Source organism: Nuphar pumila, chromosome 7 (assembly GCF_984573655.1).
Source record: "Nuphar pumila chromosome 7, dmNupPumi1.hap1.1, whole genome shotgun sequence".
NCBI lineage: Eukaryota > Viridiplantae > Streptophyta > Magnoliopsida > Nymphaeales > Nymphaeaceae > Nuphar > Nuphar pumila.
Genome location: NC_143255.1, coordinates 13,503,467 through 13,518,657, shown reverse-complemented (window position 1 = coordinate 13,518,657; position 15,191 = coordinate 13,503,467). Strand labels below are relative to the sequence as shown.

General features: G+C 38.3%; 1 protein-coding gene across 1 annotated transcript; it reads right to left on the bottom strand.

Moving 5' to 3' along the window:
- Positions 1-4,732: 4,732 nt before the first annotated feature.
- On the bottom strand, positions 4,733-14,859 carry LOC149831198 (subtilisin-like protease SBT2.1). The gene is made up of 10 exons (XM_090012001.1): positions 14,434-14,859; positions 13,718-13,871; positions 12,363-12,760; positions 11,860-11,955; positions 11,704-11,776; positions 8,175-8,457; positions 7,589-7,917; positions 6,726-6,996; positions 6,362-6,643; positions 4,733-5,285 (listed from the first exon to the last, which is right to left on the bottom strand). The coding sequence occupies exons 1-10, from the start codon at positions 14,658-14,660 to the stop codon at positions 4,864-4,866; spliced, it is 2,535 nt and encodes an 844-aa protein (XP_089868127.1). The 5' UTR covers positions 14,661-14,859; the 3' UTR covers positions 4,733-4,863.
- Positions 14,860-15,191: the final 332 nt, after the last annotated feature.

Sequence of the window (15,191 nt, the reverse complement as noted above, 5' to 3'; positions counted from 1 at the left end):
GGTAGAGACCAAACTACGCCCTCAACCTCCTCCAGGCTAAAAACATCTTCCATAAAATCTCGACTAGCCTCACTTAGTCTTTGAAAATCCATACAAGAAATGTCATAAGAACCCATTACAGATTTTAAAAATCGATTCATGAAGTAATTGGAAGCCATATTAAGCATTTTGGGCCCCTCCCATACTTGGCCTTCAATGGATAAGGCCAAAATTTTATTTTTTCGCAACCCTGTAGAAGCTCTCATATGAAAATACTTTGTATTCATTTTTTTTTCGAATTGTAGCCAATGGACCTTGGTTCTTTTCTTTCATCACAAATTATCCCTGACCATCCATTTACTTATTTGTTTGCTTAATTGCTTCATTTGAGATTTGAGTGAGGCATCTTCTAAATCATAAGTCGATCTTTCTTCCAATGATTGGAAAGATGCCAACTGCTGCTCCCAATCCTTAAGAGCTACAAACTTGTCATCCTGATTGGTCTTGCTCCATTCAATTAACTTGTTGTGAATAAAAGTCAGCTTGGAGATCATACGCTATGCAGAGCTGCCCACCTACTCGATGATGGTGCTGACCTCCACCATTCGCGTATCAAATCAAATACACCTGAGACTGTGAACCACCAAAATTTCAAGTGAAACTCCTTAGTTGCAAAAGACCATGTCTTGCACCAAGTAAGCCAAATGGGTGCATGATCTGAAATGCCAATGGGGTCTGATCAAGCTCTCATGTCATAAAGTTGTTGTAGCATGGGCGATCGAGAAGATAAGAAATCGATCTCACGCATGTTCTGAGTATACTGCTATGGCATATTTGAGTCTTTCACACGAAGAATTGAGTTGAAGTCACCTCCCACACACCAGCACTGCGATGTATGAGTCACCACTTCACCTCCTATTAGTCTAATTTCCTCCTAAAAAACTTGTTTTGATCATTCGTGCAGGGGCTATAAACTGTAGTAAGTCCAGACGATATCTTATTCATATTCAGGAAGCTAATTGATAAAGAAAAGTTTCTGGTATGGACAACCCCTACGAGACCTTCCCTCCAAGCCACCAGAATACCCCCCCAGCTCGCCCTATTGTTGCTCAATCGACGTAGTGACAATCCCACCATATTCCATTCATGAATGACCTTTCAAGCATCCCAATTTTTAGTTTCTTGATTCAAGGTTGTCAAACTAGGAAGCGGAAGCGAGGAGCGAGGCATTTTAAAATTTATACTAAGCGAGAAGCAAAGTTTCAATTTAAAAGCGAAATATGAATAAAAAATGAAGCAATATGGAATCAAACAAAAAGCAAATAAAAACTAAAATAAAATTGATTATTCTTATATTTCATGATTTTCTATAAAAAAGTTAAATTTTTGTTAAAATCTAACAATGATGGTTACCAATTTAAAGAAAGTACATGGAAATGGAAAGTGAGTGAAAGCATGAGAGAAAATACATGAAAAAGATGAAAGAAAATGTGAGAAAAGCATATAGAATGCATAGACTGTGTATGAGAATCATAGAAGAAGCGTGGGGGAATCGAGCTTTCCATGAAGTTTCGAGGAGTATCGTGCTTTCGAAGCGAGAAGGGAGCTTCCCACCTACCTAAGAAGCTTCCGGTAACTCTGTCCTGAATACATATAATGTCAGGATTATGCTGCCGAATAATTTGGGATAGAAAATTTTGTTTCTCACGACTACACAGCGTATATTCTATGTAATTAAAATCCTCATTGATCAACTGACTTTTTACCCTATTATCCTTGTGCCTCTCACCAGCAGATGCAGGTCACCAAATCACAGAATTTTTTTCGACCTCGTGCACATCCCTGCACGCTTATTTTTTCAAGTCCGCAGCTATTTTTCAGAGTGTAGATGACTGAAGAATTAATTTTACAGCCCTGAGCATAATCTGCATTGTACACATATCCTTTACTAAAATCATTACAAATCGAATCAGATCATTTTTCATATCCTATCCTTGAGGAGATCAATTTTTTATTTAGTTTTACTTTTTATGAACATACATTTTAAGCATGAAAATGAATCCAGTGGGTTCTGATTCAGGCCAATTCTACTGATTCGACAAAAAAAAAATCAGCCGATTTTTTATTTGTTGAATTTGAATCGGCCGATTCAAATTGAATGTAACATTGTGCCTAGCTAGAGGAGAAGGTTAAGAATCTACAAGCCAAAACATCTCTGAGTTGCCCCAGCAGAATCATGCCCATGAATTTAACAAGAGTGCGTTATGAGGCCAATTTCATTTCGTGGGGTTTACAGGCCCAACGTGAGGCTCAATGTGACTCAATCTTACTTGATTCCTCCTCATAAGACCAAACAAAAAGTCCACAAGGGTTTCACTCATCTTATAGGTAGGGATGCACAATGAGCCGAGCTAACTCGGGCTCGACCTGTTTAAGCTCAGCTCGAACTCGTTCAAAAAAATGAGTCGAGCTTGAACATAAGTCTAGGCTCGGTGTTGATAAACAAGCCGCTAAGCATGATTTAAGCTCGATAACACATAAAGTTATATATATATAATAAAAGTAGTTTTTAATGGGTAGGGCGTTAGTCTCTTCCTCAAGAGGTGCTGAGTTCAAATTTCGCACCCTAGAACTTTTTTCTCTGTACAAAAATCTAGCCGGTTTAGTATATGTAAAATTTTTAGGTAATAATAAACACCACACAGTTTGCGTATCCGTGGGGGCATTTGTGCACCATCTGGAGAGATTGTGAATTGAATCTCACTTTTGCAGGACCTTTTACTGATAGTCTTTTTGGAACAATGGTCAAGCTCAGTTTAGCTCAGCTCAAGCTCGGAACCAAGCCATGTCTGAATAATGCTATTGAAGCTGGGCTTCAAGCTAGAGCCAAGTTGAAGCCCAGCTTGAACACAGGCATTTTAAAGCGAGCCGTGTTCAAACAGCTTAAGTTCGGCTAAAACTCAGCTCATGTGCATGCTTCTAATAGGCACAACTTGTTAACGTTACCAAGTTGACGGGATGTTACGAGTTCAAAACTCACAGGGGGTGTCCTGCAGCAAGGTCGAAGCTGCATGTACACACCGGTGGGCAGGAGGGACATCAAAGGTTTTACCAACCAAAGGCAAGCCAACGTAAGGTTGTACATTAGGGGGTTGGTTTCCCTTGACCTAGCCAGAAAAAAACAAAGAAAAACAAAAGCAGCTTTACCAATACTTTAGGAACTTCACATATTTGCTTTTGGCACACACATCATACACAGTGAGAAGCAAAGTACCACCACAAATATTGATAAAAAGAGACAGAGAACTAACCAAATTCATCATATATTTCTTTCATTGATATCCTATAGTTGGCTCAAGAAAGATAAATGGTGCACGAATCCAGGCAAACATTTTCACTTCGACAAGCACATTTTCAGATATCAACTAAAACCTCACAGAGGTGAGGAGGAAATGAAAAAGTTATGGGGCGAAGGTAGATGGGGGCAAGGGCAGTGAATGAATCACAGGGAGGTTAAGTGGTGTAGCAGAAGGAGCCGGATGCATGGTGATCAATGGTTTATCACCACCCCATTCTGCTAAAGCCTGCCTGTTTCCACCAAACGCTCCCCTGAGTTGGCGAACCTCTGCTGCAAATGTTGACAAAGATATGACCAGCAACAACAAACACATGAACCCCTTAGCCATCGTTATCTCAGCAACACAAGTTTGTCAGAGTAACCTGGGCTGAATGAAAAGAATGGCTCAGCATATGCAGGTATTTATAGGAATACGAAAGAGCCAAGAGGGAGAGTCAGTTACTGATGTAATTATTGTGGTGTTGGACATTTAGCAATTGTAGAGGTCAGAAGAGCTAAAAAACCAAGAGTGGTCATTATCGCGTCCATTAGAAATTGCAGAACGATTATTGTGGTGTTAAAAAACATTTGGCAATTTTCACCACCGCCTTAACTCTTCACTGTTAAGAATTCGGTTTCCAAGAGGAATGGTGCATGCATGATGCACCATGCACTCATAAATATTCTCAAAAGTGTTACCTGCAAATTAAAAAATGAAACTAAATAAACAGAAACATACACAGAGAGAGAAAGAGAGAGATGATAACGAGACGACGACACCTTAGAAGGTAAGGATCGAACAATTTAGGCTCTTTTTGGGGAACCAGTGTTGGAGAGTAGTTGAGAAGGGTGATGGGAGTGGATAAGAAAATGGGAGATGGGGCCGGAGTTGTCAACTATATCTTTGTGACAATGTAGTTGAACATAGCCCATCTCACCCCCCTTTCTCCACTCTCGAGACCATTCTCATGTCCAAAATAGGGTTCCCAAACACCTGTGATGATAGGTAGTATTAATTAAATCCATTAAGTACCACCTCGTCTTCCATCTTGGCTCACAAACAGAGCTAACCCAGATCTCAAGCTCACATTTTGTGACCATGATGCATGATTTGCCACGGTTTCCATCAGTCCTATTTCCAAATCTTGTGTGGCCAACGCGGCCTGCAGAAACGTGATAAACATAAATTCTTGAGGTAATCATCTCTTTCCACACTGGCGTGAGAGGAAGCAGCTTAGTGCAGACTGAGTTCATCAGTTATTATTCTTCTCTATTGACGACAAGAACAAGAAACACCAAGTCCAAAGACAACAATGAAATGACAATGATGATCCAACTATTATCAGAAGATAGCAAACCAATTGGTTTTTTTTTTCGACATATGCCAACCAATTAGTATTATTAACAAATAAATCAGTATCTACAGTTATAAAACATATGCTTCATTCTTTACAACAAAACTTCCAACAAAGAAAAGTCAGACCAGACAAAACAACAAAACAATATATCAAGAAAATGAGGGAAAAAAACTATTGATACATGATCTTTTATGCAACAGTGTTGTCAAACACAGTTTTAGAAATCACAGAAATGGGGATGTTTAAGACATGTCCATGGCTTCCATACATCCCAATCCTTCCGAAGCTTGCAGCTGTGCTGTTCATGGTGGCATTCATAAACACTGTCAGATTCTGCGTCTGTCCGCTTGCTATGCAAAACTGACTCGGAATTATGGCAACTGATACTCCAAAAGGAGCACTCCAACTGACTTTATAAGTATCATCACCAGCAATGTTCGTCACCATTCTATGAACAGCTACGGACTGGTTCAGTCTCGCTACTGTAATAGAAGGTAAGTTGACGTCTGTTGCAGCCATGGTGTTCAGCCCACAAGTTTGTCCTGTGTAATTCAGCACAACTGGGCCGGATCCGTTGATACCACAAAGGAAAGAGAAGAAATCATCATAGCCTGGAAAGACAAGCAGCAGTAGTAGAGCAAAGCTTCTTAATATTGTCGTCCTTCAGCGAGCATCAACAAGTAGGCTTAAAAAACACAATTTGCCAAGAAATAGGCATAATTAATTTTCTAACTATTCTTTAAAATAAAAGACATATAATGAAAACTAATTTTTTTTACGTTTCTTTCAAAAGAAAACTATTTTTTTTATGCATTTGCAGATACTCAAGTTGCATTAAACAAAGTGGTGGATAACGGGACACAATGACACTCTTTTCAGTAGGTTTAAGGCAGTCAATATCACGGAACTATCAGATAAACTAAATACACCTGCTTTATCACTTGATGAGTGTTGCAGTTGAATCATAGTTCAATGAATAGTAAGGATTTCTTCATTGATGGAAAGATCAAACGGGACCCAGGTGAGTTCATGATTTCTTGAAATGTTGAGTAGCAAAGAATCAAACAATTTAATTGATCTTTATCTAAAAAAAAAATCCCTTTTAGTGGATTCTTATGAGAAAACCTAGTTTATCACTTCAAACAACGGCTGGATAATAAGTTTCTGTATTTTTGAAAGCTAAGAACGTGCACAAATCAAGGAATGCCCATAACTTAACCATCAAAGCTTTGGCTCTATACACAATGTACCAAGCACATCTTTGCTTGAGGTTGAGTTTGCTCTGACAGCCACCTTAGAGGTTGGCTCAGGTAAGCTTAAGCCAAGACAAGCCAGGTAAAATTCATTTATTTGAAAGGAAAAATGTCCTCCCAAAGTTGACAGAAAGAATGGGAATGGAACCTGTGACCTTAACTGAAAATCCAAGGGCATATCACTACACCAACAATATCCTTGCATAAACAATTGCACAAGGCACACACACACACATACAGAGTCCAATACTGGCTGAGAAGAAACCATGCAAGCTCAGTCCTAGCTTGTTTAATAGATAATGCAAGATTTGGCTCAAGCCTGGCTGATTGAGCTTCATACACATGGTTTCATACATGGAACACCTACAACAACAGACATGCTAGGAGAAAAGCCATAAACAGTTTCACATTGGCAAATACGAAGAGAAACTTACTGGCATCAAAGATCAGACCAGGGTCCAAAGCAGCAGTCACATTGACAAAACCACTACCCATATCAAAAGGAGTAGCAGGAGCCTGGCTTAAATCTGGATTGGTGTAAGTCCGTTGTGCCATTATTGGACCTCCTTGCTTGTCATTCAGGGATGCGGTAGTAGAGAGTGCAGATGCTATGGCTGAAGGACTAAAACTAGGGAACTTCTGCTTGATCAGAGCAGCAAGCCCTGCAATGTGGGGTGCAGACATGCTTGTGCCTGATATCATTGCAAAATTTTCACCTGATGTAACAAAATGTTTGAATGAAGTTAGATAAACCACCTGAATTACAAATTCTCATGGCTAAGAAAACATGGATGATACCTCCAAATTCTACCGAGTCAATTCCTCCAGAACTCCATGCACCCCAGATGAGGTTACCAGGAGCTATTAAGTTGGGTTTCATAAAATCTGCATCATCAAGAAATGCATTTTCTGGATCTGGCCCTCTTGCAGAGTAAAACAATACTTTTGGTGCGGAATTGTTGTATGAAGGTTTCAGTCCTCCTGAAATTCTAGCAATGCCTCCAAACTGGACAATTGTGTTTGACGATGTATTTCTCACCAACGAATCATTGTAATATTGGAGAAGAATCTGCACATGAACAGTTGTTTGAGATAGCAGAAACATGAAATTCCAGCTAATATGTCAAGCCCAATAATAGTTTAATATATGCAAAATGACAATTAATAAATCTTTCTGACACTCTACTTCGTGGTTCAAAGTTCTTGATCACTGGTGACGTGCAAAAAACAACATATCCAACAAAACTAATTATTTTAAACAAGTTGCATCAAGCAGTTAGAGTCAAGCTATAGCAGTTATGCAGTATAAAGTTAAAAGAGCTGAACCAGGAGACATGTCCAACAGAAATGATTATAATTTCAGGCACAAAACTTTTTACATCACAATACCCTAAGAATAACAGGTAGATGCATGGGATGAGGAAGAGCGCAGAATGTAGGCCTTTCATCTTTTGCAAAAGTGCAATGCTCGCAGAACAATTCATGATATTGAAAAGCCACACAGTACAGGTCACAAATAAGTCATTCCAACAACTTCTGGTCTTGATAAAGCTGCATCATGCAAGACCGTCCAAATCTTTTTGGGCTCACATGAAGTTAAAATTCAACATTTTCAAGAGCATATCCTGATAATGCTTGTGTTTTGCATGAGAGAGAGAGACCTTCGAATTATCTGGAGAAGGAATTATCAAGCCTGACATTTTCATCGGCATTGGGTTTAACTGAAACCCAGTAACAAAAGGATCTACTAAGAAGACCACCCCTGCTGCACTGAGATTCTCAGCTGTATCAAGAGCCTGTCTGATGGAGGAGAATCCTAGCAAAAAGCGAACAGAGTAACTGCATATCAAGATGTTTCCTTCAACCAACTCCTGCTTCAGTTGACTGGGATCTTGGCATTCACCCAAGTACAAATCTGTTGAATCTACAGTCTCATTCAATGCATGAATTGCAGAGACCAGAGTGCACATTACATCTTTGCCTGTTCCAGCTGCAGATGAGATACAGAAGTTAGTGTTTTGATGCATAATGTCAGCAAAATGTACCCACTGATTCTTAGAAATCAGCTGAAGCCAGAAGAAAATGCATCCTTATTGTGAAGGATCAAAGTTTCATGCCAAGAAATGTTTAATCATGCATCTCAATGCAGATCCAATTCATCATTGTGTTTGGTCAAAATATTGGAGCAGAAACAAGAAAGAAATCCAAGCCTCATGACACTAGATGTTAATTACATGCCCAACTTACGTGAAAGTCCAACTCCCGGAATAGTCACATTATTGCCAAGTACAATTGAATTAGAATAAGTTCTGTCATGAGCTGCAGCACCCACTGTAAAGATCCACGGACTGAAGGAAGAAATACTCTTGAATGAAGGTCCAGTATTTCCAGCCGCCTGGACGACAAAGATGCCAGCCTTTACAGCTGAGAGAAGTGCCATGTCTATTGGATTGAAAAAAGTTGCAATTCCAGGAGGGCGTCTGTTTGGAGTGATTGATAAGCTTATAATATCCACTCCATCTTGAGCTGCCTACAAACATAAATATATTATCACTCTGGATGGTAAATTAACATAATATGACATTTCTAAACATGTGAAATGATAGAAAAAAGTGCAAAATGCATCTATCTCACAGTGCACAGATACATATCTAAAAGCACAGGCTGTGCATGAGCAGAGCCAAGGCCGGCTGCCCAAGCCTAGGCTGCTCAAACTTGGCTTGGTAATCCCAGTATGAGGGTCTAGATTGACTTCAGGCAAACCCTGTTCCAGCCATTGTTGGCAAGCATGAACGAATACACTAAAATGATACCATCACACTTGCAATTTTTTGTATCATGTGCTAACATCAGCAATTAACCCCAGCAAATATAAAGTGATGCAACATATGAAGTGATGAGCCCTACAACTGATATGGCCTAGCAACCCACCCACCAATTTTCATTGGTCACAGCACATGCCAAAAGACTGCTAAAACTCACCATCACATACTTTAGCAGCCTAATTTTTAGAAATTAGAACTGATAAGTGATAAGGCTGTTCCATGAAGGAGACCGGATGAGGGCACACACGAATTGAGAGCACCTATTCTAGCTTTCCGCTCACCACAATTATCAATGAAGGTAATACAATGTATTTTCGAAGAATCGAGTGGGTTACTAATAGGGAACTCCTTACTGCTTGAGCAAATGGAATAGTATCCCAAGCTTCTTCTATGTTCTCATCTTGATTGTTCTGAAATGTATATCATGCTGGGCTGGCAGTAGAGGGTTGGAAAACAAGCCAAGCGGCTCGCAGCTTGGTTCACATTAATTTGTAAAGAGCTCGTGCAAACTTGTAAAATAGACTCCGCAGGCTGAACATGAACAGTAGGTGCTTGGCTCAGCTCAGCTCATATAAGCTCATTAAGTAGTAATAAATATATTTTAGATATATTTTACATCATATAACATAGCATAGCACAAACGATTGAAGCATTTGGCTTGCAAGCAATAGGTTTAGAGATGAAATCTTATTGCTTCCATCTAGAAACAATTTATCTTTTTCGATCCTATCACTTGGATCTCTGAAGCAACATACTTTTCTGTAAACAAGCCAGCTTGGGCTCATTATGAGCTCAACCTCAGCTCGGCTTGCCACAAGAAAAAGCCAAGTTTGAATGCTTCAAGCCCGGATCCTTTGACTCATTTATTAGACCCAGATGGTTCACTATTGCAGGCTGCCCAGTGCATTTCCTAACTCCTAAATAAGTCCACAATGTGTCAATATAACTAGAAAAAAGTTATTTTTAGAATGAAATCTTACACTATTGATTTTGGTTTATGGTGTGTACAAGAATTTCTGCCAATGTCTCATAAGTCACTTAAACTTATAAAACAGCCTTTGATAAGGAATGTTATGTGTCAATGAAAGAAAAAGTGCATTTATGATGTGAACTTCCATTAGAAAAAATAGGGCATAATTCGGTACGACTCAGGCTACACCTAGAAATGAAAGGCATAACATGATTGCACATATCAATTGCTTCAAGGGCAAAAACTTGCCAACCATGTGGCAGGATGTGTGGTTTTGAGCCACATATATTGGGTGATAAGACATGAAATGGCATGCTAAGAACTTTCAGTTATAGTCAATGCATGTTTCCCAAATCTTTTTCTTGTCATTTTTTCTTCTCATACTTTTTGTGTTCCTTCTAAGGATCTTAAGTTTTGACTCCAAAAGGAAACCCTATGCTTGAAGACTGAGTCTTATCTAGCTGTGACCATGTACATGAGATAGCGTGCCAAAATTATCTATACTATTAGCAAGATGAGTTCCATAAGATTTTCCATATTTGTTCTTTTGCTTACCAGTTGCATGTTGATTTGTCATGTAGTCTGATTTGTTACTTGCTCTAGTCCTTTCTTACACTCCTCTTATATTGGAGGAGACATGTGACAGGTGCTAACAAGCTGTGAACCATAACCTTTGAATCTGGTTTAGAATGACTATCTATGTTACCTACCAACTTTAGAATTATATTTCAGACATTGGTACATCTATTTTTGCAATGTCTCCACCTTGCTAGTGTTCTCCTGACCGTCTGTTTGATATTATTCATTCTACTTGATCTGTTCTAAACTAGACATCTATCTACCAACTCATCTCTCCAAAAAGGTTCCCAGAATAGAAGTGCTAGCATTGATATGAATAGCTCGATGCATGTCTCTTCATTCTATGAAATTGAAACCAAGAACAGGTGAAGCTATTTCATGTTACTTCCATAAAACTTCAAGTAGAAGAATTGCCTATAAAATAGCTATCAGGATTGGTTCCATGTCAGCTTAGATGAGCCTGATTCTTGAATATTAGAGAAGACGGATAACTTCCAATTTCATCTATGAAAAGGATTCCAATCCCTATAGTTTGCGAAGGACCATCGTGGTCATCATTTATTTACCATCAAGTCCCTAGATATGAAAAAAAAGCCCTTTCTGAACGCAAATGATGACATTACTCATGATAAAGAAGACAATTGTTTCCATCCTCTCTTTGTTAATGCCAAGAGTGACTTAAGAAAACATTCCCCCAGATCAAAATATTAGAACTATAATCAAGTCTTTAGAATCACATTTCTTCAGTTGAGTACTTTGCAAGAATAGGAAATCTTTATCATTACTATCTTCCTCGATAACATCTATTTTAGCCGTTGGATCACGGAGAATCATATGGTCAATGTTGATAGGAACCCAGTGCATATAACTGGTTCCATTTATATCCAGTATACATTTGCACTAACTTCAAGGTGAATCTGACCATTTTACGCCAACCTTGATAACTCAATTCATAAAAATTAAACATAGCTGTGCTCGATTATATATTGGAGTTGATGTAACATCAGAACTGCCTGCACTGACAAGATTCTGTGAAGATCAAGTTTTGGCAGCACATATCAAAGTCCAACTAGTAAAGACTAAACATGGCAGCACAGGAATCCTTAACCAACAGACTGATCTAACAGCAACACATATGAGCATGTAAAATGATTAACAAATTACAAACATACCCTATAACAACAGTAATGACATCTGAAACTAATCAATATTCCCATCGCTCCATGTTTACTGATTGACTTCTTTCTGTAATCGTATATCACATTCTTCAACCCAATTTCAAGCACATTGAATTCAAGTCAACATCAACTTTTGTTTGATAAAAAGAATCAAACAAGGGACAGTGAAGCTATTGGCATGGTGAAAAACAAAACAGCCAGAACCAGTAAATTCACCCACAGACCTGATCTATGGCCGCAACCACATCTGCAGCAAAGCCACCAAATCTCTTGTAAAGAGCCTTGTAGACAGCAATGCTGCAATAGAAGATCGGATGCTTGTCATAACTCTTGCAGAAAGTGATTAGATAATTATAGCCAAAAAGAAAACAATCAATTACTGTGCACGGGGTGCCATGCCACTCGCATTGCCAAAATGATGGCCTGCTACAGTCACAGAAATCCCATGGTTCCCAGCTGCAATGGAGGCTGTGTGTCTGTACATCAAAGAGAAATAATTAACTTCCTCTATAAAGGGAAATATGTAACAGACAAAAACCATATATCAATTACAAGTAAAAGTAAATTAAAAAAGGTACTCAATACTACATAATACTAAGTCCTCATTCTATTTTTCAAACAATGCAAAAAACTACAACTTTTTATCATAGATTAACATAATAGACTGCATATTACAAATAACAGCCATAAAGAGTCATTGTTACCAAGATTAACAAAGAAAACATCAAATCCGCATCGGAGATCAAATCAAAATCTTCATAAATATTCATACAATTTCCAAAAAGGATTTAAGTTTCAGGTTAATGTCTAGATTCCAGTAAAAAACAATGGATTTTAGTATCTCAATTTTTCTTTTTCCGAAATAATGAAAGACAAAACTCACGTTCCATGGCCATCTCCATCAAAAGGAGAAGCATAATCTTGAGTAGCATTGAAGATCCCCCTAGTAATAGCAGATGCAGCAAAGTGACGAGCTCCAATAAGTTTGCGGTTACAAGAACCAGATGGAAAATCCCTGGTAACTTCACAAACACCCGAAAAGTGTGGCGGGACTGGATATAAATGACTGGAAATGTCATCAGCAAAACTCACATGTGTGGGATCAATCCCTGTATCAATAAATCCAATCACTATTCCTTCTCCTGCAACATCTGGACCACCTTCCACGACCCAAGCCCCATCAGGTAGACCCAAAAAATCAGGAGTGTGTGTGGTTGCAGTTCTGACAGAGAAATCTGGCACAACATTTGCAACTTCTTTACTTTTTGCAAGCTTCTCTGCCTACAAAATACATTAAAGAGTTCCAAATTAAAATCTCGTGAGATAGATAATTACTGTTAGATGTGGTTATCAGCAACCAATCTATACTCGGTGGCCACTGGTCTTTCAAGTTATTTGTGGATAATGTTTATGAAGTCCATGATAAACTTGACAGGACTCTGGATTCCCGAGTTCAAAGACAAGTCATCCAAAGGCAGAAATCTATACATCCATACAAAAAGGAAAAAAGAGCCAAACGATTTGCTAAATCAACATTTTATATATATATATATATATATATATATATATATATATATATATATATATATATATATATATATATATATATATATATAATGTCATTAGAGAGGAAAATGCAAGGATCACTATGATAACCAACACAACAAACTATTATGAGTAGCCCAAATACAAACCCTACTGAAAACGGCAGTTTCCTGAAAACAATACCATAATGCATTAGCCTATACACAGAGTACCAGTAATCAGGAGAAAAAAAACGGCATCAAGCTATCAAAGAACCATAACTAAGAACCAAAACCAAAATGCAAATTGCTGCCATCAAATGAAAAGTACTTAGACCCTTGGACGTAAAGTTCCACCATACCAAAATCATAGGCTTGAACAGATCACAAAACTTAACCGGGTAAACTACAATTCACATTAAAAAAATCAGAAGAAACTTAAAGAGAATATTAGCAACCTGAACTCTCACAAAGTTACTAGACCCAGATTATCCGGAACATTATAAAATTGACCCTAAAAGGAGCTAATAATACATATCGTACAGATAAATCAACTCCTAAACAGAACAGAAATAAGCAATGAGTCACAGGTCAGAATATAGGAATAGAGTGAAATCGAAACAATCACCATGTGTAACAGCAACATGAGACAACAAAAGGGAACACTTAAGACAACGATCAGAAAATATGTAAAAACTCCATGATCAGAGACTACCTGCTGTGGGGATACAAGAACAGAAAATCCATTGATCAAGTAATGGTAACTGTAGAGCTTCTGATAACTCTCTCCCTTGAAAGTCCTCTTCAAGAGCGAATCTTGGTACCGGATTAGATAAGAACCGTAATGTGGACCTGCCCTTGAACAATTACTGGTAAAAAAATAGAATACAAAAATGAGTCAAGTAGGACTTTTAAATCTCAATTTATGTTACAACAAGCATTAAAGTTGTCACAACATTTAGTTAGTAATCTGTAGAAAAGAGTAATAAACCAAAATCAAATAAACTATGGACCAAAAAAAACTGAAGTCTACACAAATCAATGTTTTAATTAAATATTTCTCAGGGAGTAAAAGATAAAACCATGTAAAAAACTTCAAAGTTAACAAGTCGCATAACATTTATCTTAAATCAAATAAATAGAAGTAGAAAATGTGAACACCTTACTGAATCAATTAAATAAGAACACAGAAGCAACCGAGAGAGAGTCTAAAAAGAAGCCACATGCATGTCCTTTCAAAACCACAAACACAAAACCCATCAAAACAACAATCAAAATGATCATGGTGGTGGAGGTCTTCGATGAATAAAAAGAAATCTAGATGGTACCATACAAATCATCTGATTTGAGCAAAAAGAGCCCCGAAGATGAGGAAAGAAAAACTAACCATTGCTTGAATCTTCTGATACAAAAGAGGAAAGAAAAACTAACCATTGGTTCTGTAGCCTGGTTAGTCTGCCTGCCTTCACATAACTAACATCATCAACACTCTTCCTCAAACCAGACAGGTAGTGAAGAGTCGGTGCCTGTTTTAGTGTTACAATATACACCATGGGCGTCTCATTCTGACACAGGACCACACCACCCAGCCCCAGACACACAACCAACAATAAATGAACCCCATAACAAAAATACTCCCTTTTAGTCCTATGCTCCATTAATGGACCGCCAAAAAACCTGAAGAGAAAGACCCCTCAAACTCCCACCTCCACTCCTCAATGGTCCATAAAACTCCCAGCTTTTTCTCTTCTACTGGTGCATGTGAAGAAGACAATCATTGAATCGGACTATGGAGAAGGAAATGTCGACGGGAGGAAGGCGGGTGAAGAAGGCGGGTGCTTTACTGTGGGGACAAGATGGGAAATTTGGAGCGTTGTAGAAAAGCTTGCAAGTGAACGTTGGGCATCTTTTGTCTTTAGATGGAAGTGTCACAGAGGTTAAAAGTTAAAAAAAAAAAAAACAACTAGCCAGTAAAAGATAAAGGGGGCACCAACAAAGGTAATTTGATCTAATCCTGGAGAGACAAAAGTGAAGTTGGTGAGGTTCAGAGAGAGAGAAATGGGGAGCAACGGTGATGGGATGAATACAGCTATCGAGGGGTTACATGATACATATAGCTCCCATATAGCTCTAGACTACAGAGTAGGATATACGAAGATGGAGTTTATATAGTATTAGTACAAGCCAGA

Coding starts and splice junctions, on each gene's coding strand:
- LOC149831198 (XM_090012001.1), bottom strand. CDS start 14,660: ATGGAGCATAGGACTAAAAGGGAGTATTTTTGTTATGGGGTTCATTTA. Junction 11,956..12,362: donor GATGGAGATGGCCATGGAAC/GTGAGTTTTGTC, acceptor TTTGATGTACAG/ACACACAGCCTCCATTGCAG. Junction 11,777..11,859: donor GGCATGGCACCCCGTGCACA/GTAATTGATTGT, acceptor CTTCTATTGCAG/CATTGCTGTCTACAAGGCTC.